General features: G+C 45.3%; 1 protein-coding gene across 1 annotated transcript in view; it reads right to left on the reverse strand.

Annotated features, from left to right (window-relative positions):
- FHAD1 (forkhead associated phosphopeptide binding domain 1) overlaps positions 1-21,700 on the reverse strand; it is a 165,213-nt gene extending 143,513 nt beyond the window's left edge. The window contains exons 1-3 of the mRNA XM_055582628.1: positions 21,596-21,700; positions 20,502-20,683; positions 17,569-17,675 (exon numbers count right to left, since the gene is read on the reverse strand). Of these exons, the coding sequence (XP_055438603.1) occupies positions 17,569-17,661 (93 nt within the window). The 5' untranslated portion in view covers positions 17,662-17,675; positions 20,502-20,683; positions 21,596-21,700. The remainder of the gene's footprint in view (positions 1-17,568; positions 17,676-20,501; positions 20,684-21,595) is intronic.
- Between the last annotated feature and the right edge of the window lie 5,235 nt (positions 21,701-26,935).

Genomic DNA, 26,935 nt, shown 5'->3' on the forward strand with positions numbered 1-26,935 from the left:
TTTCTTCTAAAATCAAGAACAAGATGCCTGCTTTTACCACTTCCATTCAACAAATTGCTGGAAGGCTTAGCCAGACCAAATAAGCAAGAGAAAGGAATAAAGGAATCCAAATTGGAAAGGAAGAAGTAAAATGATCTCTGTTCAGAAACTACATGATCTTATATGTACTAAATCCTAAAGTGTCCATGAAAAAACAACCTTGTTAGAACTAATAAACGAAATTCAGTAGCAAAGTGGTAGGATACAAAATCAACACACAAACACTGGTTTTATTTCTATGTAGTCACAATGAACAATCTGAAAAGGAAGTTAAAAAAATAATTTCAGAGACTTCCCTGGTGATCCAGTGTTAAGATGCTGCAATTCCACTGCAGGGGGCGCAAGTTTGATCACGTCAGGGACTAAGATCCCACCTGCTGCACAGCGCAGCCAACATTTTTTTAAAAGTTAAATTAAAAGAGGAAATGATTTCATTTAAAATAGCATCAAAAAGAATAATACTTTAGAATAAATTTAACCAAGGTGGTAAAAGATGTATACATTGAAAACTAGAAAGTGTTGCTGGCAGAGATTAAAGAAGAGACAAATAAATGGAGAGACACCCTGTATTCATGGATTGAAAGACTTGTATTGTTTAAGATGCCATTACTACCCAGAAGGATCTACAGATTCAATGCAATCTTTATCAAAATCCCAATAGCAATTTTTGTAGAAACAGAAAAATCCATCCTAAAATTCATATGGAATCTCAATGGAACTGAATAGCCATCATCATGAAAAAGAAAAAGTTGGAGGTCTCACACTTATTGATTTAAAAACTTACTTTTGATAGGTGCAAAGCTATACTAATCAAAACAGTGTGATACTAACATAAGGTCAGGCATATAGACCAATGGAACAGGATAGACAGCACAGAAATAAACCTTTGCATGTATGGTCAAATGATTTTCCACAAGGCTACTAAGATCATCCAGTGGGTGAAAGAACACTATTTTCAACAAATGATGCTGGGAAAAACTGCAAAAGAATTACGTTAGACTCTTACCTTACACTGTATACAAAAAGTAACTCAAAAAGGATCAAAGACTTATTGTTGTGCTTGCTCAGTCCTGTCCTACTCTCTGTGACCTCATGGACTCTAGCTCACCAGGCTCCTCTGTCCATGGGATTTTTCCAGGCCGAAGTACTGGAGTCAATTGCCATTTCCTCCTCCAGGGGATCTTCCTGACTCAGGGATTGAACCCATGTCTTCTGAGTCTCCTGCACTGCAGGAGGATTTTTTACTGGGGAAGCCTGGCTCAAAGACTAAAGACTCATAGCTTAAAACTATAAAACTTTTAGAGGAAAACATAGGAGGAAAGCTTTATGACATCAGATTTGGTAATGCTTTTTTGGGTATGGTACCAAAAGCATAGGCAACAAAAATAAAATAGATAAATTCAACTATATAAAAATTTAAAACTTCTATGAATCAAAGGACACAATTAACAGGGTGAAAGGCCCTCTACAGAACAGGAGAAAATACTCGCAAATCATGTAACTGAAAAAGGGTTAATATCAAGAATATGAGGCTTCCCAGGTGGTGTTAGTGGTAAAGAATCTGCTTGCCAATGCGGGAGCTGTAAAAGACACGGGCCGATCCCTAGATCGGGAAGATCCCTTGGAGGAGGGCATGGCAACCCACTCCAGTATTCTTGCCTGGAGAATCCCATGGACAGAGGAGCCTGGTGGGCTACACTCCATGGGGCTGCAAAGAGATGGACTCGACTGAAGAGACTTAGCACGCACACACATCAAGAATATACAGGGACTTCCCTGGTGGTCCAGTGGTTAAGAATCTATTTTCCAATGCAGGGGACATGGATTTGATCCATGGTCAGGGAACTAAGATCCCACGCACTATGGGGTAACTAAGCTTGCATGCTGTAACTACTGAGCCCAAGTACCACAACCAGCGAGAAGGCCAGGCACCACTCTGAAGAGCTCGTGTGCTGCGACAAAAGATCCCACGTGCTACAACTAAGGCCTGACACAGCCAAATAAATACATAAATAGTTTTAAAAGAATATATAGAGAACTCCTATAACTCAATAACAAAACACCCCAAATAACCTGATCGAATATGGCAAAGAACTGGAATAGACATTTCTCCAAAGAAGATACACAAATGGCCAACAAACAGAAAAGATGCGCAGCATTACTAGTCATTACGGTAATGCAAATCAAAACCACAACGAGATACCACCTCATACCACTTGGATGGCTACTATCAAAAACAAGCCAACAACGGAAAATGACATGTGTTGGCAAGGATGTGGAGGAAGTGGAACACTTAGGCACTGCTGAGAATGTAAAATGGTGCAGCTGATATGAAAAATAGTATGGTGGCTTATCAAAAATTTTAATATAAAATTATCATATGATCCAGCGAGTCCACTTCTGGGCATATACCCAAAAGAACTGAAATCAGGAACTTGAAGAGATATCTGTACACTCATGTTTATGGCAGCATGATTCACAGTTGGGCTTCCCTGGTGGCTCAGACAGTAAAGAATCTGCCTGCAATGTGGGAGACCTGGGTTCAGTCCCTGGGTTGGGAAGATCCCCTGGAGAAGTGAATGCCAACCCACTCCAGTATTTTGACCTGGAAAATTCCATGGAGAGAGGTTATAGTCCATGGGGTCGCAAAGAGTCGGACACAACTGAGCGACTAATACTAACTATTCACAATTGCCAAAAGGTGGAAGCAACCCATGTGCCCATTGACTGGTGACTGGATAAGCAAAATGTGACCCATCCATGCAGTGGAATATTATTCAGCTTTAAGAGCTGGGCTCAAGTTCAGCTCTCCCATTTCCTAGCAGGCTGACCTTGGGCAAGTGACACCTCAGTTTCCTCATCTGTAAATGAGGGTAACATTAGGACAGTCTTATAAGTTATTGGTGACATAATACATATAAAAACATGTATATGTTTTTAGAAGAAAACAGAGCGAATGCAAAGTGTTCTCTATTGGGAGCAGGAGGATGTGCTCTGGAGTCGGAAAGCCTGGAGTTCAAGCCCCACCGCTGCTGCTCTCCAGCTGGGCAGCCCACGGCATGGGTCTTTGCTTCTCTGCTGTTGCTCCTTGAGCTGTAAAAGTGAGTTTCATAAGCTAGGCTTCACAGAATTGACAAAAGGCACTGCTTGATGAAGTGTTCAAAGTAGTAGGAAAATATTTTTGAAATTAATGTGTGTGTGTATGTGTTTTATCTATTTAACTTTTAGGTTCTTGGTTGTCCTGTCTGTCCCCTTGCCCCAGCCTCTCACTGCCTCAGAAAGCGAGGGAGTGCATAAATAGTAGGAAAATAGGGTTTTCAAAAGAATAAGGATATGAGGAAATGGCCAGGGGCTGGTGGGGCCGTGAGTCTGGGAGTGGAATGAAACAGGAAGCTTCTCTGCTTCCCCATCGGCTGGATCCTCCCTCCTGGTCTCCCTGGGAGAGCCCTGGGGATGAGCAAGGCTCCACAGAGGCTGGTACCAGTGCCCCAGCCTCCCTCTGTGACCTCAGGCAGGATCCTCAGCCTATCGGTGCCCCAGCGACCTCACTGGGGCAGACTACAGCCCTTACCTCCTAAGGATGAAATGAGTTAATACACTCAAAAGTGCAAAGAGCAGAGCCTGGCATGAAGCAAGCCCTCAGTAACCATCAGCTGTCTCTGTTATTAACGCCCCGACCCAGCAACAGCTTCCTGGCTCCCTCAGCTCTCTGCTTCCAGGTCTCCACACCAGGCTCCTCTCCCCTCAGATGATCCCCGGGGTTCTAGGGTTGTATCTGTTTCCTCCTCAGTCTGTTTCTGTGGGCTGGGGCTGCTGCACCACCCCCTGGACTCTTGGATGTGTATTTCCAACCCTGCCCGGCAGCTTCCTGAATGCTGAGGTGTTCATTCAACAATCCTGCCCCCTCCATTCTTGATAATCATATTATCACCCTCCAGCTCATCCAGCCATGTTTCTCCATGGCCCCTGTTGTTGACCCACTGCTTCTTCCCATAGCAATGGTCCAGGCAGGAGGCAGTATTAATGTGGTGGGCAGAATGGTCTCTCAAAGATGTTGTTCAGTCACTAAGTCGTGTCTGACTCTTTGTGACTCCATGGACTGCAGCACACCAGGCTCATCTGTCCTCCACTATCTCCCGGAGTTTGCTCAAATCCATATCCATTGAGTCAGTGATGCTATGTAACCATCTCTTCCTCTGCTGCCCTCTTCTCCTTTTGCCTTCAGTCTTTCCCAGCATCAGGGTCTTTTCCAGTGAGTCAGTTCTTCAAATCAGGTGGACAAAGTACTGGGGCTTCAGCTTCAGCATCAGTCCTTCCAATGAATATTCAGGGTTAATTTCCTTTTGGATTGACTGTTTTGATCTCCTTGCAGTCCAAGGGACTCTCAAGAGTCTTCTCAATCCACAGTTCGAAAGCATCAGTTCTTCGGTGCTCACCTTCTTTATGGTCCAATGCTCACATCCATACATGACTACTGGAAAAACCACAGCTTTGACTCAAAAATGCCCACACCCTGATCTCTGAAAATATAATCCGGTATGTGGCAAAAGGGACCATGTAGATGTAATCAGTGATCTTAAAAGAGGAAGGCTATCCTAGGTTATCCAAGTGGGAGCAGAGAACTTACTCTGGCTAGTTTGGAAAGAAGAGATGGGGTTCTTGCTGTGCCTTCACGTAACAGCTCCAATGTGCCTCTTGGAAAGGAACTAGTAGTAAAGAATCCACCTGCCAATGCAGGAGACAAAAGAGACTCAGGTTCGATCCCTGGGTCAGGAAGATCCCCTGCAGCAGGAAATGGCAACCCACCCCAGTATTCTTGCCTGAAAAATCCCATGGACAGAGGAGCCTGGCGGGCTACAGTCCATGGGGTCGCTAAAAGTGGGACACAGAGTGAGCACGCACACACATTTCCTCCTTACCCAGACCCCTCACTAGATGGCGCCATCTCAGTGTGCGGCGTGAATGAGGATCGCTAGACTATACCAAGGACGGTGGAGCCTGATGGGCTGCCGTCTATGGGGTCGCACAGAGTGGGACACGACTGAAGCGACTTAGCAGCAGCAGCAGCAGCAGCAGACTACACCTATCATGTTTCACTGACAGCCCCACCCTGGATTCCACAGGGTGCAATCTCCCTAGCTTAGCCAATTACCTTGTCATCTCAGTTAACCTACAAGGAATTTCTAATATTTAGATATTATATGTTCCCAAAGCTAAATTTAGACGCAAAAAGCTTTTTAGCTTCTTTTTTAGAAGCTTGAGTCAGCCCAGTCTGAAACTCAGCCCCACCTCCCCTGGCTAGCTATCTGATTTGGGCAAGTTCCTTAACTTTTCTGAGTTCCACTTCCACGTCTTCAATTGAGGATAATAATGTAAGAGCAATTCTTACCCGCACAGGATTTGTTTTGAGGATATAATTCTATAACTATATAGAACATACATAGACGATACATAAAGTCATGAGAGATGGTAAACAGTCCATATACATATGCTATAGCTCTTGTGTATTCTGTATGCTATTCAAAAGATTATGATCTTTCTTTCACCTCACATCAATCAGAATGGTTACTATCAGCAACAACAACAGGAAATAACAAGGGTTGGTAAGGATGTTGGGAAGGTAAAACCCCTGTGCACTGCCAGTGAGGATGTAAATTAGGGCAGCTGCTATGGAAAACAGCATGGCAGTTCCTCAAACAACTAAAAATAAAATTATCATGTGATCCAGCACATGATATACTTTTGGGTATATATCCCAAAGAACTGAAAGCAGAGGCGTGAAGCGATATTTATACACCCAAGTTCACAGCATTGTTTGCAATAGCCAAAAGGTAAAAACAACCCAAGTGTCCCCTGGTAGATGAATGAACAAAACGTGGCAAATCCATACAATGAAATGTTATTCAGCCTTAAAAAGGAAGGAAGTTCGGATACACGCGACAGCATGGATGAACCTTGAGGTCTCTGTTGTTGTTTTTCAGCTGCTAAGTTGTATCTCTTTACCGCCCCATGGACGGCAGCATGCCAGGCTTCCCTCTCCTTCACTCAGTGAAATAAGCCAGTCGTGAAAAGACAAATACTATATGATTGTACTTCTGTGAGGCACCCAGAGTGGTCAAGTCCATAGAGACAGAAAGCAGAATGGTGGCTGCTGGGCGCTGGGAGGCGGGGGTATGGGGAGTGGTTTCACGGGGACCGGGTTTCAGTTCTGCAGGATGAAACATGTTCTGGCGATGCATGGGGGTGACGGGTTGCACAACAATGCAAACATATTTAATGCCACTGAACTGTACACTTTAAAAAAGTAGTTAAGATGGCAGATTTTATGTTATGTGCATTGTATCACAATAAAATGATGAGATTATGATCCAGTCCTTTTGTCTGAACTTTTTCCTCTTGGAAGCCTTCCACCTCCGAGTGAAAAAAGCAGCCCCATCAACCGCTGTGGTGGGAACTGACCGATGAAATCAGCTGCCAGTTCTCAAACAGGGGACACGAAAATTCCCCGAGGACTGGTGAGATCAGACAGGTGAACCCCCAGAGTTAGGAGCACTTGGGCAGGAGTCAGGGGTAGGATGGGTGGGGGCGGGGAATGGGGTGGGATAGGAGTGCAGTCCAGGTAGGATGACACGGCAGGTGGGGGGCACAGACAGGGAGTCGGCAAGTGCACCCTCCTCAGGTCTGCTTCATTCCATGGATTTCCCCGCAGAGAGCCCACTTGTCACCTTATATCTCAAAGTACAGGTGTTCCCTCAGAATAAGAGTGTGAACAAAAATGACACGGGTACTGTACTTCACCCTGCAGATCACTGATCCAGTGGTGGACAACACTCTATGCTGGGGGGAGTGGGAGAGGGACCCCACTGCTGGCAGGACACCGCATCTGGGAACCTCTGGTGGGCAATACGGCCGCGCTCGTCTGAGTTACAGCCATACGTGTCCCTGGACACAGCAGATGCACCTTCCCATCCATGAAATGCAGATAAACAGACAATTCCAGTAATCTTGTTTGAGAATAATAAGATGATGATGTCAGAAATCTTTGTACAGACATAAATTTACATTTCTTTTAGAGGAAAAAATGCTTGGGTAAATTTGCTTGTTGTTACTGTTCAGTTGCTCAGCCGTGTCTGACTCTTTGCGACCACATTGAGTATAGCACACCAGGCCTCCCTATCTTTCACTATCTCCCGAGCTTGCTCAAACTCATGTCCAACGAGTCAGTGATGCCATCCAATCATCTCATCGTCTGTCGTCCCCTTCTCCTCCTGCCTTCAATCTTTCCCAGCATCAGGGTCTTTTCCAATGAGTCGGCTGTTCCCATCAGGTGGCCAAAGTATTGAAGCTTCAGCTTCAGCATCAGTCCTTCCAATGAATATTCAGGACTGATTTCCTATAGGATTGACTGGCTTGATTTCTTTGCAGTCCAAGGGACCCTCACGAGTCTTCTCCAATACCACAGTTCAAAAGCATCAATTCTTCAGCACTCAGCCCCCTTTATGATCCAACTCTCACATCCATACATGACTACTGGAAAAACCACAGCTTTGACTAGAGGGACCTTTGTTGGCAAAGTAATGTCTCTGCTTTTTAATACGCTGTCTAGATTGGCCATAGCTTTTCTTCCAAGGAGCAAGTTTCTTTTAATTTCATGACTGCAGTCACCATCTGCAGTGATTTTGGAGCCCAAGAAAATAGTCTTTCACTGTTTCCATTGTTTCCCCACCTATCTGTCATGAAGTGATGGGACCCGATGACATGATCTTCGTTTTCTGAATGTTAGGTTTTAAGCCAGCTTTTTCACTCTCCTTTTCACCTTCATCAAGAGGCTCTTTAGTTCCGCTTCACTCTCTGCCATAAGGGTAGTGTACCTGAGGTTATTGATATTTCTCCCTGCAATCTTGATTTCATCTTGTGCTTCATCCAGCCTGGCATTTCACATGATATACTCTGCATATAAGTTAAATAAGCAGGGTGACAATATACAGCCTTGACATACTCCTTTCTCAATTTGGAACCAGTCCATTGCTCCATGTCTGGTTCTAACTGTTGCTTCTTGACCTGCATACAGGTTTCTCAGGAGGCATGTAAGGTGGTCTGGTATTCCCATCTCTTTAAGAATTTTCCAGTGTGTTGTGATCCACAAAAAGGCTTTAACATAGTCAATGAAGCAGAAGTAGATGTTTTTCTGGAATTGTCTTGTTAAGAAAATAAAAAAGAGTATGATGTCGACTCTGGTTCTTTCTAAGAGGCAGCCCAGAACTGGCAGGTGCCAGGGTCAGAGACAAGAGTCATCTGGTCGTACGGATTCTGGTCGGTGTGAGTGCGCCTCGGATCCCATTTGAGAAGCGCTGACACAGGCTGGACAGATCGCTGCACCCATGAGAAGGAGTGGTCCCAGGACGCTGAGGGTTAGAGGTGCGGGCATCAGCATTTCATCCCCCGGGCATTTCTGTCCTTTCTCCCTCTCTTCCACCTCCAGCCTCCCGGCCACAGCTCTGAAATGACAGGCTGTCCTACAGCTCAGTCTTCTAGGGGACCCTGGAACCTCCCCAGGATGGGACTGGGGGAGCCCCTTAAACAGGGAGTCCTTACACGGTCAGCCCTTCACTGTTTAACCTTCGCTTCTCTCTTCCTCAAGACAAACTTTATTGAAATAACACACACACACACACACACACACACACAAAAGCAGGAGCTCCCAGAACATCAGAAGGGAAGAAGCACCGATCAAGAAGGGACAGGAAGGGAACAAAGTTCCCAAAGTGTGGTCCTGGAACCAATTTCAGGGGACCCCACTCTGACCTGAACCCGGGGAGCATATAGATATGAAGATTCCTGGGCCTTACCCCAAACCCACTGGGATCAGAATGTCTAGGAGCCCATGTTTAACAAGCACTCTTATATAGAGTGTTTATACACTCTTACACAAAATGGGGGCTCAGATGGTAAAGAATCTGTTTGCAATGCAGGAGACCCAGGTTTGATTTCTGGGTCAGGAAGATCCCCTGGACAGGGAAAGGGCAACCCACTCCAGTATTCCTGCCTGGAGAATTTCATGGACAGAGGAGCCTGGCAGGCTACAGTCCATGGGGTTGCAAAGAGTCAGACACAACTGAACAACTAACACTTTCACTTTATACCAATGGAAAATCCAACCGTTGGCTTGTGGTATTTCTTTATTCTGGAAGAAAGGAGCCCCCTTCTCAGCAGACTATAGATAATAGTCACATCCAGCTCTAAAAAAAGTATAGTTTGCAAGGCACATCAAATCACATAAATTATAATTTGAAAGGTTTAACTCTGAATTGAGCAAGGCTTAGGCTTCGGAGTGTATAAAATGGGAGGAAGGGACACTGCACATGGCATCCAGGATGGCCACTGGCAGGTCTCCTCCTTGCTTGCATGTGTGTGTGCTAAGTCGCTTCAGTCACGTCTGACTGTTTGTTACCATATGGACTGTAGCCTGCCAGACTCCTCTGTCCATGGATTCTCTAACTCGAGAATCCATGAGCTCGAACTCATGTCTCTTATGTCTCCTGTGTTGGCAGGCAGGTTCTTTACCACTAGCGACACCCAGGAAGCCCACCCCACCTTGCTTACATTCTTCAAATCTTCTTCCATTGCTTTTCAGATAAAGGGCAAATCTTTAGTGTGACGTGAAGGAGGCCTGCTTGTCACTAAGCCCTCCTTCTTTCGGATCTGGCTCCTGGATGCCCTGGTTTTCTCTCAGTCACTTTGGTCTACCCCAGGACCTTTGCATATGCTGTTCCCGTCTCCCTTTGTCAAATCCTCTTTGTTCTCCATATTCCTTTGCTTTAGAGCCCCAGTTTCAGAATGGAATTAGTCACACCTTTGTGGGATCATCTGACTTATGTCCCTCTCTCCTGGCAGCTTCCTGATCGCAGGGACCACGTCTAGTCCCGCCACCACTGTATCCCGAGGCTTGCCTTGGTGCTGTGGCTCCAGGCAAATATTGTGGAATGAATGAATGATAACAATTCTTACTGTTGACTATGAACAGTTCTCACTAGCCTGGCTATAAACAGGTTTCCTGGGCTTCTCTAGTGGTTCAGTGGTTAAGAATCCATTTGCCAATACAGGGGACATGGGATTGATCCCTGGTCTGGGAAGATTCCACAGGCTTTGGAGCGACTAAGCCTGTGTGCCACAACTTCTGAACCTGTGCTCTAGAGCCTACGCTTGGCAACAAAGGAAGCCACTGCGACAAGAAGCCTGTGTACCTCAACGAAGAGTAGCCTCCACTCGCTGCAACTCGAGAAAACTCGTGTGCAGCAACCAAGACCTAGTACAGCCAAAAATAAATAAATAAATAAATAAACAGCCTTCCTATTGCCTTTAGGGAATTAACTTTCTTGCAGGATATAGGGAAAAAATCTGGACAGTAAGACCCTGCAGATACCAATATTGATTTTTCTCTGAACCAAATTATTACAAGTGACTTTTATTTTTTTCCTTATACTTTGCTTCCTCCCAATTTTTAAAAACAAGAAGCATGGAACTACTTCCCATTATCGGAAAAAGTAAACGATGTCAAACTATTACAAAACAAACACTCCAAACAATATTTCAGCCTTGCTGATAAATAGAACTCTTTAGAAGTGTGACTGCCTATTTTTTAGGATTGATTCAGATAAATAAAACAATCTTTTTTATTTGCTAGATGTAACCTCTGGGTAATTTGAAGGATGACTTTTTATTAATACATATCCCTGAATCTTGGCTTCCCTGGTGGCTCAGCTGGTAAAGAATCCGCCTGCAATGTGGGAGACCTGCGTTTGATCCCTGGGTTGGGAAGATACCCTGGAGAAGGGAAAGGCTACCCACTCCGGTATTCTGGCCTGGCAAATTCCATGGACTGTATAGTCCATGGGTTCGCAAAGAGTTGGACACGACTGAACGACTTTCACTTCCACATCCATTAATCTTATTTAGCAGAATGACTTCTAGTGGCATTAATAACATAAACTATAAACTGACTGTTGAATGATTCCTTAGGATGGCTCACAGCTGATCAAAGGTGATCCTTCTGGATCCTTCTGGAACTTCCCTGATGGCACAGTGGATAAGAATCTGCTTGCCAATGCAGGGGACATGGGTTTGATCTCTGGTCTTGGAAGATCCCACATTCTGGGGAGCAACTGATCCTGTGGGCCACAACTACTGAGCCCTCACACTGGAGCCCACAAGCTGCAGCTACTGAAGCCCATGTGCCTGGAGCCTGTGCTCTGCAACAAGAGAAGCCTCTGCAAAGAGAAGCCTCTGCAGTGAGAAGCCTGTGCACCGCAACAGAGAGCAGACCTCACTCGCCACAGCTAGAGAAATGAAGGCCCAGCACAGTCAAAAATAAACAAATAAATGAATAAAAACTAATTTTTAAAAAATGGGTGATCCTTCCAAACAGAAAGGCCCAATGAAGTCAGCAGAGGGGCAATGTTTACCTTGTCATGTTTTATAAAACTGGAAAATGCTGACATGTCTGCAGGTTTCAATTCTTCCAAGTAGACCCATGTCCCCACACCCCTCTTTAGAGAAACTCTCCTCTCCCAAACCCATTTAAACCATGGGAAGATGATTTGTCTAAGAGAAGACAGAAGTGCTCATCAGAACTCTATCCCCAAAATGCTTGGTGATTCACATATCATCTGTACTCCAGGGAGCCAAAATGAGCTCACGCTTCTGGAAATGCAACTGATTCCTTCATAAATTAACCTGACTGTTGCTGGTGGTGGTGACTTATTTCTTAAACTAAGTTTGGGGAGCTTGCCTGGAAAATCCCATGGATGGAGGAGCCTGGTAGCCTGCAGTCCATGGGGTCGCGAAGAGTCGGACACGACTGAGCAACATCCCTTTCACTTTTCACTTTCCTGCGTTGGAGAAGGAAATGGCAACCCACTCCAGTGTTCTTGCCTGGAGAATCCCAGGGACGGGGGAGCCTGGTGGGCTGCCGTCTATGGGGTCGCACAGAGTCGGACACGACTGAAGCGACTCAGCAGCAGCAGCAGCAGCAAGCCGTCACTTATTTTTATACAATGAATGCAACTCAGTTTCTGTCCGGTTAGTAACTATCCTCACTGGTTTCCTTTTCCAAATGGCTTAATGTCAGTGGATCCTCATCTCAACTCTCTGAGGATTCTTCAGCCCTCTGAGGATTCTTCTCTTTTGAGAAGAGTCTCTCCATCTTATGAGACCAAAACAATGACCACTGTGTCTTTTACTGAGCACCACATGCCAGCTTCTTTATATGCATTTTTTCACTTAACCCTCACAATTATCCTGTGAGGTAAGAGGTTTCCAGACAGGGAAAATGAGCTCAGAGTGATCAGTCTGGTTGAAATCACTCAGCCACAAAGTAGCCTAATGAGATTCAAACCCAGGTCTGCCTATCTTCAAAGCCTCCACTTTTAAAAATTGCTTGTTTCCTCACATGGACCACTCTGCTGTGGATGGACAGTCTGGGAGGCTTTGGGCATGTGTGTTGGGCGGGAGGATACACAGGATATCTATAAACTTTTTTCTTAATTTTGCTGTAAGCCTAAAATTGCTCTTTAGAAAATAGTCTTTGAGGAAGAAAAGAGGATAGACATTTTATCACATCTTTAAGCAGCTCACTCTCCATGCTCTTTCGGAGAAATACACTATACACTCACTGCTGAAACCTATCTGGAAAGGGCAAGGATACGTCACCAGTAATAAAATGACCTATTGCATTACAAAAAAAAATTACTACAGTTTTTTAATATCATGCTGCTGCTGCTAAGTCGCTTCAGTCGTGTCTGACTCTGTGCAACCCCATAGACGGCAGCCCACGAGGCTCCCCCGTCCCTGGGATTCTCCAGGCAAGAACACTGGAGTGGGTTGCCATTTCCTTCTCCAATGCAGGAAAGTGAAAAGTGAAAGTGAAGTTGCTCAGTCATGTCCGACTCTTAGCGACCCCATGGACTGCGGCCCACCAGGCTGCTCTGTCCATGGGATTTTCCAGGCAAGAGTGCTGGAGTGGGGTTTTAATATCATAGTCAGGTTCAAAACAGAGATCTCTGTCTCTACTTTAGCCAGACAGGAAGTGTGTCCTCGGTCACTTAGTTGTGTCTGACTTTTTTGTGACCCTATGGACTGTAGCTTACCAGGCTCCTCTGTCCATGAAATTTTCCAGGCAAGCATACTGGAGTGGGTTGTCATTTCCCTTTCCAGAAGATCTGCCAGACCCAGGGATCGAACCCATATCTCCTACGCTTCAGGTGGATTCTTTATCGCTGAGCCACTGGGGAGGCCCAGAACAGGAAATAAAACCACCCCAAATCTATGCCTTGTTATGATAAAGAAGAAACTGCAGTTCTTTTTCTCCACCCCCGCCCCTGAACTTTGCATACTGCACAGATTTTTCTGTGTCCTTGAAAGGAAACCATATTATGGAGAAGAATCTCAAGGGGAGGTTCATGGAGTTAGTTTTAAATCTGTTGAGCTTATGATAAATATAATCAGAAAACTAGGAATAAAGGAGGGAACTTGCTCACTTAGTAAGAACATGTACAAAAAACCTACAGCTTACCTCACAGTTAATGGTGAAAGACTGAATGCTTTCCCTAAGTTCAGGAACAAGCAAATATAAAGATTTACACTAGGTCCCTGGTGGTTCAGTGGTTAAGTCTGCCTTGCAATGCAGGGGACATGGGTTCAATCCCTGGTCAGGGAACTAAGATCATACTTGCCATGGAGCAACTAAGCCCACGCTGCAACTAGAGAGTCCACGCATTGCAACGGAAGATCCTGTGTTGATGCAATAAAGATCCTGCATGCTGAAACTAAGACCCAATGCAGCCAAATAAAATAAATAAATATTTTAAAAATTTATGCCACTCTTATTCAACAGAGTCCTAGAAGTGTTAACTAGACAAATAAAGCAAGGAAAAGGAAATGAAAGGCATTCAGATATCCTTTTCTGGAAGGAGAAATAAAACTAATCTTACTGTGGATGACATGATTGTTTGTGTATAAAATCCCAAGAAATCTACAAAAACCCTTATATAGAGAGTTCAGTTAATGTTGCAAGAAACTAAGAAGCATACAAAGATCAACTGTATTTCTATATAGTGTCAATGAACACGTAAAAATAAAATGAACACGTAAAAATAAAAAGCGAACAAAATAAAAAATATAATACCTTTTGTGTGACAGTGTGTGTGTGCGCATTAAGTCGCTTCAGTCGTGTCTGACTCTTTGCAACACTATGGACTGTACCCTGCCATGCTCCTCTGTCCATGGGATTCTACAGGAGTGGGTTGCCATGCTCTCCTCCAGGGGATCCTCCCGACCCAGGGATCAAACTCGAGTCTCTTACGTCTCCTGCATCGGCAGGTGGGTTCTTTACCACTAGGACCGCCTGAGAAGCCCAAATACCATTTACAATCACTCAAAAAAAAGAGAGAGAGAAATACTGAAGTGTAAATCTAACAAAGCATGTACAGAACTTGTATGTTAAAGATCACAAAACACTCATGAGAGACATCAAAGACCACTTGAATCAATGAAGAAATATACCATGTTCATGAACTGAGAGACCATGCAGTAGAACATCAATTATTCTCACATTGAATGAAGGACTAAACACAACTCCAATAAAAATCACAGCATGGTATTTTGTATATACAGATGGCTTACACTAAAATGTAAAGGAAAAGGCTAAGGAACTAGAATAGGTTAAAAATTTTAAAGAAGAATAAAGTGGGAAGAGTCACTCTATCTGATTTAAGACTCACACAGCAATAGGAATCAAGGCTGTGTCATAAAGGTAGAGGGATCGCCTCATAGATTTATGAAACATACTAGGGAACTCAGAAACAGCCCCTATAGAAGTATGGCCAGATTATTTTTGACAAATTTGCAAAAGCAATTCAATAAGAAAGGATAGTCTTTTTAACAAATGGTTCTGGAACAACTCAATATCCACATGCAATAAGAGTGAACATTGACCCAAATCTCACAACATAAACAAAAGTGAACCCAAGATGGTTCACAGATTTAAACATAAAACTATAAAGCACTTCAAAGAACATATAAGAGAAAATCCTCAGGATCAAGGACTTGGTGGCATGTTCTTAGACATAATGCTAAAAGCATGATCTACGAAGGAAAAAAATAATGACCTGGACTTCATCAAAAGTTAAAACTTTTGTTCTGTGAAATATCCTGCTAAGAGAACGAAAAGACAAGCTATGGATGGGAGAAAATATTTGCAAACCATCGATCTGATGAGGGACTCATACCTAAAATACCTAAAGAATTCTCAAAACTCAATGGTGAAAAAACAATTGGATTAGAAATGGTTAAAGGACATTAAGAGATATGTCACCAAAGAGGGTATGCAGAAGGCAAATAAGTACATGAAAAGACATTTAACATCACTATCGATTTGGGAAATGCAAATCAAGACTATGATAAGAAACCACTACACACTTACTAAAACAGCTAAAATAAAAAACAGTGTTACTACTAATTGCTGGTGGAGATGCAGAGAAACTTATCTCATACATTGCTGGTGTGACTGAAAAATGGTGCAGCCACCCTGGATAAGATTCTGGCAGTTTCTCCACATAAATGTTGATCCATGCAATCATACTCCTGAGCATTCATCTCAGAGAAATAAAACTTATATTCACAGAAAAACCTGTTCACAAATGTTTATAGTAGATTTATTTGTAACAGCCCCTAATGGAATCAAAATGTCCTTCAATAAGTGAATGGTTAAACATAGGTGGTACATCCATCACATGGGATATTACTCAAATAAAAGAACAAGCTAATAACCTAGATTGATGTCAAAGTCATTACACCGAGTAAAAAAAAAAACAATGGCAAAGGTCACAGATGTTAAGATTCCATTTATGTAATATTCTCAAAATGATAAAAATTAAAGAGATGAAACACAGATTAGTGGTTGTTGGGGCTTGAGGATGGTGGTGGGAGAAAGTATTGTGACCATAAAAGGAATACCATGGGACTTTGTTGGTGGTCCAGTAGTGAGATTCTGAGCTTCCAGAGCAGGCGGCCTGGGTTCAAGCCCTGGTCAGGGAACTAGATTTCACAAGCTGCACTAAGACCCAAGGCAGCTAAGTAAATAAATACATTAAAAAAAAAAAAAAAAAAGACTATCACAAGGGAGATCTTTGATGATGGAGTAGTTCTATACACCTTGCTGTGGGTGTGTGTTCAGTTGTTCAGTTGTGTCCAACTCTTTACAACCCCACAGACTGTAGCCCACCAGGCTCCTCTGTCCATTGGATTTTCCAGGCAAGAATACTGGAGCAGGTTGCCATTTTCTCCTTTAGGGGGTCTTCCTAACCCAGGGATCAAACCTGCATTTCCTGCATTGGCAGACAGCTTTTTTTTTTTTACCACTTGAGCTACCTGGGAAGTCAGTTCTATATCTTGGCGGCTACACACACATTCATATGTGTGATAGAATGGCACAGAACAACACACACACTCTGTACCGTTCTCTCTCTACTGTTTGTGAACCTATCATTTCAAAATAAAAAGTCTTTTAACAATCTGTTGAGTGAAGTCTGAAAGAGACCTGCCTTTTAAAGTCATAAATTCCACTGCATTTTTCTTTCAATATTTTAACCCCTAAAATATTGAAATATTTTAAAAGGCTCAAAGCAACTATTGTGTGTGTGTGCGTGTGTAGCAGAGTTTTATTAAAGTGAAAAATGACAGAGAAAGCTTCTGACACAGACATCAGAAGGGGGACAGAGAGTGCCCCCAGAGCCACCATTTTGACTAACTCCTTACTTTCTTCCAATTTCTTTGGCTATCATCAAGCTGGGACTGTGGACCAAGCCACAGCTAACACAGAGAATGAAGTGAAATGAGAGGATACTGTGGCTATGCTGAAGGCTTACCCTGATTTACTACTTGGGAGGTGGAGTTAGGGGAGGGCTCCGAGGGACCCACAACAGTCTCCAGAAGCTCTGAAAAGGGCAAGAGGCTATTGGTCAAGCTGGGCACTTCAGGTGGCTCTGGCTGCCAGACCTGGACCAGGTGAAGGTCAAGCACCAGCTCCATGTCCACCTTCCAAACGGCCCCATCAGGCAGTGGGGGAGGGGATCCTGGGTGGGACATCGCAGAACAGACACGGTCAGCAAAGGACAGAAGGCACATTTCACTCTGCATCCTGCTCATTCTTATCATGTGAGCCAGGGAGCTCCAGCACATCTGACAACTGGTTATTGGTAGCACACCAAAGATGAGACGGTTAGATAGCATCATGGACTCAATGGACGTGAACCTGAGCAAACTCTGGGAGATGGTGAAGGACAGGGAAGCCTGGCGTGCTTCAGTCCATGGGGCCGCAAAGAGCAGAACACAAGTGAGCGACTGAACAACAACAACAAAGCACACGGAGGAAGGCAGAGGACGTCAGCCAGAGGCTGTGCTTCAGAAGCGGTCAGAGTCCACAGCGGACTGGACTTCTGCAGAGATGAGGGGTTGGGCAGGAGGAGGTCTTACCTCTAAAACAAGGTCTGAGTCTCCATGCCTTCCAATCGTAGTACTTTTATTCAAGACAAAAAAGCCTTCTGCGCTCTTTAGATAGGCTTTCATACTCTCTGCTTTCCCTAGAAAAGGTTTGCAGAAAAAAATCTGGTTAGAAAAAAAGAGTCCTTTAATTATTCAATATCGTATTTAGAATGAATGAAATATACCATAATATCACAAGAGGAATCAGCAGAGGTAGGAGTAGATAGATGGATTTAACAATGATCATAATTACAATTCTTCACATTTTTAAGACTGTCTTTTCAACACTGATATCTGTCATAGATAATCTTGGTTCTGATTATCAGATGACACCCTTTATGTAACTCAGAGCACAAACAAGCAATAGCAAAAACAACCCAACAACAAATCTGAATTCCACTGACAATCGCTCTCCAACTCCCATTAAGCTTAGTTTGAGGTTAGTTATTTGCCATAATCAAGTACTAAGAATTACTGACCCACCACTTACTAGTTCTGTGACTCTGGTTGAATTACTTATTCTCTCTGTAAACCTCAGTTTTCTCATCTGAAAAATGGGGCTAGTAATACTCTGTATCCCAAAGGGTTTTGTTTAAATGCAGTGATACATGTGAAGCATCTAGAATGGTGTTTGCTAAACACACTTTTCTCCTACTGTAATTATTACTATTACTAATCTTGGGTTTCTTGAACTTTGAATCAAGGAACCCCAACCTTCTCAAGAGCTTCTTAAAGTGCAGAGAGTAAATCATCAAGGAAATGGGCATTAGATGATACTTTCAAGTCACTGTACTTTGTTATATATTTAGGTAGAAAAACAGAATGGTTTCCAAAGACAAAGTATTAAGATTATAGCTCAGTCAGGACTCTGTACCTACTTTTTCCTGGTGTTTTATTTATGAAAATGTGAAACACACAAAAAAGTTCAAAGAAGTAGATAGTGAACTCCTATATAACCACCACCCAGATTCCACAATTGACCTTTTGTTATATTTACTTTATCACATATCTACCCATGTACCCCTCCATCCATTTTATATTTCAACGCAGTTCAAAGTAAGTCCTATATATATGTTTTGGTTGTATAGGTTGCTCCCTGGTTGCTCAGGCAGTAAAGAATCCACCTACAATGTGGGATCCTGGGTTCGATCCCTGGGCTGGGAAGATCTCCTGGAGGAGAGATGGGGACCCACTTCAGTATTCCTGCCTTTGGCAGGTTCCAAGATGTTGATGATAATTCACATGACACAATATTTGAATTCCAATTTGAGAGATGTCCAGCTACACAGTGTGACATCCTCCATCTTAACACCTTGTAAACAAAGTCTCTTTTCACCTGAAAGGTCACTGAAGTGTGAAGCTGTTGTACTGTGGGTAAAAACAAGTCATTTAGAGGCTTCCATGGTGGTCCAAGATCCTGTATGCCCCAGTGAGGATCGAAGAACCCACATGCCACAACTAAGACCAGGTGCAGCCAAATAAGTAAAGATTTTTTAAAAAGAAAAAGGAAAAAACCTACTATTAAAAACAAAACAAAAAACAAACAAATGAAAACAAAAGTCATCTGGGTGTGACTGTAATGGGCCTCTGATCTGGCTCTGCTTTCCATCAACACCTCCATCATTTCATCCACTACTAAGGATGAGGATGAACCCCTCCTAAGTGTGAGGCACTGGGCTAACCTTTTACAGACACTGCCTCTTTTCATTCTCAGAACAACCCTGCAAGGTAGGTGTCAGTACTGTCCCACTTTACAGATGAGGAAACTGTGACTCAGAGAGGTTAAGGTCACACAATAGTAAGCGTGTGACAACTCTGGATCTTCGTCTATAACCACTGCACAAATCTCCAGTGTTGTTGGTGGGGCAGAGTCGGGTGGGGGAATTGCGCGATCTGTTGATGCTTGGGACATGCAACAACAGAAAGTCTTTAAAAGCAGCATTCTATCTGCTGAAAGAAAGATGAGATACTACCTGGGGATAAGAGAAATAAAAATAAGCAGGATAGTTTACATCTGTAAACTCTGAGGCCTGTGGATGTCCCACTAATACTGACGCTTCCATATAATGAGAAATAAAATTTATTAAGTTCACTGTCATGAACACAGGGGAAAGACATTTCCTCTTTGCAAACAACCATGCGCTACTGCCTTCAGTTATTAATCTTCATTGGCAGAGCACCATGTTATCCAGCAATTAATCTAAAATGTAAACTTTCAAGAAAAGTCTCTGTTGTAGGAAAACCACAGGACAGGCCACTAATTTAAAACTTAAAACTTGGGTCATATATACATTTGTTTTTCAGCTGTCACCTGAGACGACCCCAAAGTTGATGTCTTCTCTCTGCTCAGACGCCCCCCTTTGGGGCAACCTCGTGACCACTGTGGCTAAAGGCGCCCTCAGTCATGCTATTCCCGTTAGTTTTCCCCTGCTGGGTTTCCTTCATCGTACTTATCATTCTCTGACCTTTTCTTGTTCCTTTATTTAGTTGTGTTTGCTGTCTGTTTCTCTTTCATTCACTAAGATGTATATTCCTGGAAAACCAGAACTGTGTTGATTTTGTCTTGGGTTTTGGGCCATACTGTGTGGCATGTGGGGTCTCAGTTTCTGGACCAGGGGTTGAACCCTCTCACCCCCTGCATTGGAAGCGTGGAATCTTAACCACTGGACCGCCAGAGAAGTCCCTCGATTTTGTTAAGAAGCAATTCTTCATGGGTTTCTTGTGCTCATATCCATCTTCAGAGCAAAGGCATTCAAAGATTTTGTCCTGCACCATCCTTCCAAGGATGCTTATATGGCAAACAGCCTGGAGAGTAAAGGTAATGTTTATAATAAAGACAATAGCTCCTTCTGAGGCTAAAGTCAGGCAGGTTTGCTAGCAGCCCCTTTCAAAGACTGAGGTTTCCTAAGTTTGGAGTTTCTTACCTGGGACACAGACTCACCGCATGCACCAGCAGCCACCTTGGCTGTTCTTCACCACCCTGAGGGACGTTCAGGGCAACGGGAATCCCTGTGCATATGCAGCTCTGGCTGCTGGTTGTGTCTGCTGTGCTGTGAGCAGTCAAGTCCTTAGTTTCTGGCCTAGGAGTCTTGTCTTCTGCCAGTACCTATAAGGTGGGCAGGCTAACTTTCAAACAGGGTAAAACCTCACACCTTTTGCTGTTGTTCTGTGCAGGGCACCATCTCCAGTGCCAGGGTAGTGCCTGGCACATACAGGTGCTTGGTCAACACTTGCTGACTGAGTGAAAATACAAATGACACCTCCAAGCAAGCCAGTGTGGCCAGCGGCTAGGAATCTCTGACAGTAACTACCTTTAATTTTTCCTTTCAGCATCTATGCTAGATAACTTCTTGGAGAACCTAAATTCTATCTCTAGCTTTTGGACTGGACAAGATTTCTCCACCGTAATCTTGCCCCGTCCATCACTTCTTTGTCTGAAAACACTGCAGAAAGTAATTCGAATGTGTTTAGCTCTGCGAATTCGTTCTTACTCAGTGCCATGGAGCACCCACTATCATAAAGAGCAAAAGAGCTAAAATAATCTGCATTTCCCCTGACCACTCTGGATGGCTCAGAATTGGGCTACAGGAGCAAAACTTCTTTTGAGGACCATAAAGGGCCTCGAAGTTCCTTAAAGAAAGACAGGTGAGGTAAGGGGTGGGTAGGTGGGTGGGTGGGTCTGTGTCTGACCATTGGGTGGGTATTGGCTATAAATCAGGGGAAACAAAGGTTCCTCTCAATTTCAGCGGTACCCCAGGACATCCAGAAACTGGTGCCAAGCAAGGGCCCCAAGTTTCCTCGCAGGCTACCTCGGGGTAGGGATGGGGGCTGCATTTAGGAAGGAAGGGCTGGTGTTGGGATAGCTTCTCTGGGGTGCTCCCGGCGACCCGAGCCTGGATCAGAGAGTTCAGCCTCTGGTGGGGCCGGGTCCCCAGCCTACCGCAAGCCCTTGACCTAGCAGGGCTGGCCTCTTCCGGCCCGGGTTTCCGTCCGCCGCCTCCTTACGTGTTGCTCTCACCTGGCCAGAGGAAGAAGCCCACGTCCCGTCCTCCGCCAAGAGCCCGGCCCGCTCGGGAGGCGCCGGGCTCGCTCCGGGCGAGGCCGCTCGGCCGCGCTCCCGAGGAGTCTCCAGCCGGCGGCCCGCAGCCCGCGTGCCCTCCCGTCCTGTGTACGCGCGTCGCCATGGCAACGCCGCCGGGCCGGCCGCGCCGGTGAGGGGCGTGGCCTGCGAGGGGCGGGGCGAGGAGAGCACCCGGCGAATTACAGCCTGTGGCAGCTCCGCGAGCCTTCCCGGATCCGCGGTCTATCCCCATTTCATGGATGGGGAAGTTGGCTCGGTGGTCACAGAGGTACTCCACAGTTTTTCATTGGGGAAGGAGCAGACTCTAGAATCCTTCCTACTATCCTTTGGTCTAGGCTGGGTGCGTTGGGAGGGGGTGGGCAGGCATGGGAGGGTAATGGAGCTGAACTAGAAGTTTGGAGGTTAGTACCCTCCGCCCCTGCCAAATATCTAGTTCTCTCTGTTGCAGAGGAGAAAAGAATAAGATAAGGTGTGTGTGTGGGGGGGGGGGGGGCGGTGGAGGGGGTGAGGAGACCACCACTTCTGGGGGTGGGTGTGGAGATGGGAGATGGGTGGGGAGGAAGGAATAATTTTGAAAGAATGAAGAAGTCTCCCACTGTTGTTCAGTCGCTCAGTCGTGTCTGACTCTTTGCGACCCCATGGACAGCAGCACTCCAGTCTTCCCTGTCCTACACTGTCTCCCGGGGTTTGCTAAAAAGAGGTTATTTACAAGCCCACAATCCTACTGTTCTGTCCTTCCCTGTCAGAACTGACATCTATTCATTCATTTGTTCTTTATTTTTACAAACATCACCTGAGTCCCTACAAGTGTCAGACGGTGGCCCCAGTGTTGACTCGGATCAGATCTTTAAGAAGCCCCCCACCTACCTATCCACGGGCCTAGGACTGGGTCAGGGGGTGGGGGATGGATGGAGTGTGTGGAGAAGACATGCCAATCCCATCTCCTATCACCTTTTTCAGGTCAACCCCTTCTGTCTGAGAGCAGAACAGCCCTGCTCTCCACCTACAGAATGCCCATTTCCCTGGTAGGAAATGACTGACAAGTTGCCCCCAGACAAACTCAAAACATTTATCCAAAAAAGATGAAAGATGGCAGACTCCATCCTTGTCAATTAGAAGATAAAAGAGAGAGAAATCACAGAGATTGGTGTGGGATGGAATATACGATAAAGATGCTCACACATGCCTAGGCGGCTCTTAGAAATGCAGATTCCCTGGCACAGACCACAGAGATTCTGATTAAGCAGGTCTGGAGCATAGTCCAGGAATGAATTTGATGCATTATTACCAATTCCTTGTGCATTGGTTAAAAGCATGGCAAAACCCCAGGATTTATTCAGCCCTGCAGTTGTGTTGCAGAGACTGGGCTTCCCTGGTGGCTCAGACAATAAACAATCTCCCTGCAATGCAGGAGACCCAGGTTCTATCCCTGGGTCGGGAAGATACCCTAGAGAACAGAATGACAACCCACTCTAGTATTCTTGCCTGGAAAATTCCATGGACAGAGGAGCCTGGCAAGCTATAGTCCATGGGGTCGCAAAGAGTCAGACATGACTGAATGACTAACACTTTCACTTATACTTCCCAGAACCTGTCCCTAGAAATTTCTTCCAGGCCCTCAGTCAGCCTGGAAGGTTCTGTCTTCGCTAGTTCCCTTCAACCAGAAAGACTCTAGGAAAGTATGAGGTGTGACCGCTAAGGCCAGGACCTGAGTGGTAACTTCAAAGGAAAAGGGAGGGTCAGGTTCAACTCCTCAGGAACATTTCTGCTTCTGGGCCTTTGCATTTACTTAACCCGCCTGCCAATGCAGGAGACCTAAGAGACATCCTTTGATCCCTGGGTCAGGAAGATCCCCTGGAGGAGGAAATGGCAACCCACTCCAGTCTTCTTGCCTGGGAACTCCCAGGGACAGAGGAGCCTGGCAGGAGTCCATGGAGTTGCAAAGAGTCGACACAACTTATCAACTAAACAGCACTTCCACTGCCAGGGGCTCAGGTTCAGCCTCTGGTCAGGGAACTAAGCTCTGTGGCTCTCCCCTCCAAAAAAGTCAACATGAACAGCAAAACAAAAACCTCGCTGTATTGCTCTTCCCTTTGTCTTACCACGTATCACCTAGCATGCCATTTATTTAATTTATCTTATTTATTGTCTATCTCCCCACTCCCAACTCCTCCCCCAACCCCAACTTAAGCTCCACGAAGGCAGGGATTTTTTTTTCTCTTTTGTTCACTGCTGAATCCCCAGTGCCTAGAACAGTGCCTGAATGAATGAATGAGCAGGAGAAGCCTTTGCCACTTGCCCCAGTCTTTCCTGCTACCTCTTGGGCTTCTGGAGCTGAACTGTCCTTACCCAGGACCTAGGCTTCTCCAGCCAGGACCCCTCTCCAGCCCCACTCCCATCTCCATGCTTGTCTGTAGCGTCATCACCATGAGCGCAGAATACGACTTGCTCACGGCCAGCCGGACCCTATGGAGCCCCCCCGGGCTGGCCTCAAGCTGGAGCAGCCCATGCTCCCTGATAGGCTTGGGAGAGCATATGTTGCCCCTAGTCCGTCTCTCAGTGAGGGAATACTAAAGCCAGAACAAAGTTGACATTCAGACTCACTGGAGCAGAAAATGCCAAATCTTGATTGGACACCCTTCCCCACAAGTAGCCACATCTCAAAGGGTATGGGAAAGTCTTAGAACCCAATTTCTTGTCATCCATTTAAATTTCAAAAACAGAGGATAAATCACCCTAGTTAACTTATGGCTTTATATCAGCATATCCTGGGATGAGTGAGAGTTGTACTTTGCAATGATGGGATATTAAAAATACTGCCCTTGGGGAATTCCCTGGTGGTCCAGTGGTTGGGATGTGATGCTTTCACTGTCGTGGCCTGGATTCAGTGTCTAGTGGGGGAACTAAGATCCCACAAGCCACAGAGCATGGCAAAAAAACAAGCTAAAAACCAAAAACAAAAGCCCTGAAGAAAAAAAAATTAGAGATTTCTAGTTTATATGGGTTCCTTGATGCTTGTAATCAATCAGTCTTACTGAGCTCTGGGTGGCTACCAAGGCTGAACTGTATCTCCATGAACATCGATACGCTGGGGTCTGAAGGGCCTGGGTTTAGGACCCAGCTCTGTTGTTCCTGGCTGTCCTCACGATACTGGAGCAAGTGATGTTAACTCAGGGATTTCCACCTGCTGAGCAGTGTCTCAGTTCTTCTCCTGGATCATCTCATTTAATCCTCACCATAACCTGGTGCAGTAGGCGTGAGTGAAACACCCAGAACAGTGAGCTCTGCAGAGAAGAACTCAAAGATGTCGTGATGAGTATTATTTTTATCCAGTGACTCCCAGTTTAACAGGGAAATAAGACTCAAGAGACATGGAGGTATGTGCCCAAAGTGGCACAGCCAGAAAATCTGGCAGGATTTGAATCGAGATGACTGTGGCGGGAAGGTATTTCCCTGGGGACTTACAGGTGACAGCAGTCACCACCACAGGACACCCATGCTCACCACCTGTTTTCCCTCAGCCCTGAGCAGGCTGGGCTCCCGTCTGTCCTGAAGGCTGGGCACTGCCTGAGGCTGATGGAAGGGGGACTGAGGCTAGGAGGGAGCACCTGGGGCTTGTTAGCGAGCGCTCCTGCTACCCACCCGGCTTCCTTCCTGCAGGACCTCTGCCCCATAAAATCTCCTTCTGCCCCAGTTAATTTCCTTGGATGGCCCTTATTATTATTATTATTCATTTATTTTTGGGTGCCCTGGGTCTTTGTTGCTGCGCGAGGACTTTCTCTTGTTGCAGCAAGTGGAGGCTACTATTCGTTGTGGTTCATGGGCTTCTCGTTATGGTGGCTTCTCTTATTGTGGAGCACGGTCTCTAGGCACATGGGCTTCAGTAGTTGTGCCTTGTGGGCTCTAAGCAGGGAGGCTTCCTTGGTTGTGGTGCCCAGGCTTAGCTGTTCCGTGGCATGTGGAATCTTCCTGGACCACGGATCAAACCCGTGTCCCCTGCCTTGGCAGGCGGATTCCTATCCACTGCGCCACGAGGGAAGTCCCCTGGAACGTCCTTGACTGAGGAGAGCACACCAGCTGTGCCCCTGCTCCAGACTTGCCTATTTGCCCCTGCATTCCTACACGAAATGAACGCTGGGAGAGGCAAGGAGGTTGCCCAGCCTTTAAGGGGTGAGAGGGAGCCAGGGAAAGAGCTGGAACAGGGGAAAGGGAGAGAGAGAGGGAGGGAGCATGAAAAGCAGGAAGTAGCTAAGCTGTTGAGTAGGGTGACAGATGGAAGAGCAAAGAGCCAGTAGAGGCTCCACAGTCCTTTAATAACCTGACCTTCTTGGCTATGGAAATGCAGGATTATACAAACACACACACACTCACAGACTCTCAAAAATAAATTCATACCACAAAACTACAGCTAGTAACTGAGGCCCTCTGCACCTGCGCTAACCCCCTGCTTCTGGCAGGAAATGAGAAAACACTCCCTTGTTTTTTGTTTTTCTCAGAAGCAAGGCTGGTCTGAGACATTCATTTCTCTTGCAAATCAAAGTTTCGCCAGGGGAGACAGTCTGTCTCTTCTGTTTGAAAACTGCAGATGAAGTATGCTGATCCCATCTATGATGGGCCGGATTTTGTGTGTTTGATTCTGTCTTTGTCTCACTTCTGTCACCTGTAAAGTGGAGATTAATAACAGCACTGACTGTAAAGAGCCGACAGGTTAATGTGTGTGAAGTCCTGAACTATGCCCGATACAACAGATTGCATTATTGCCTGTTTTTGTTTGTTTGTTTTCTGTTGTTTTCTTGATGATATGGGAGGACAGCCCAATCCCAAGCCTGGGCACAAGTTCTCTCCCCTGGGGAGAACTTTGATTTACATCGTCTCAGTCCCAACCCAGAGCAAACTTGACCTCTGAACAGTCCCGTATCATCTTGCTTGTTGCCCAGGGATCTTTCTGGGCGTGGGTGTCAGAGGCAGACTGAGCTCCTCCCCTGAGCACTGCTAGAGGGATTCTGAGAACCCAGCCGGTCTCTGTGGGGTGGTACCTACAGGACAGCTCCATAAATTTGACTTTCAGGCATCTGGGCAAACAAACCTCCACTACTTTTTTTTTTTTGAGATTAACAATGAACCATTATGAATGAGGATAACATAACTAGCTAAGATTTATTGAGGCTTGTTAGGTACCAGCCACTATGCCATGCACTGTTTCATTTAATTTTTTGCCCAGCTCATTTTACAGAGTGGGCATAGAGAAGTCACATAATTTGCCCAGTTACAAATTTT

This window comes from Bubalus kerabau, chromosome 5 (genome assembly GCF_029407905.1).
Source record: "Bubalus kerabau isolate K-KA32 ecotype Philippines breed swamp buffalo chromosome 5, PCC_UOA_SB_1v2, whole genome shotgun sequence".
In the NCBI taxonomy this organism is placed as follows: Eukaryota; Metazoa; Chordata; class Mammalia; order Artiodactyla; family Bovidae; genus Bubalus; species Bubalus kerabau.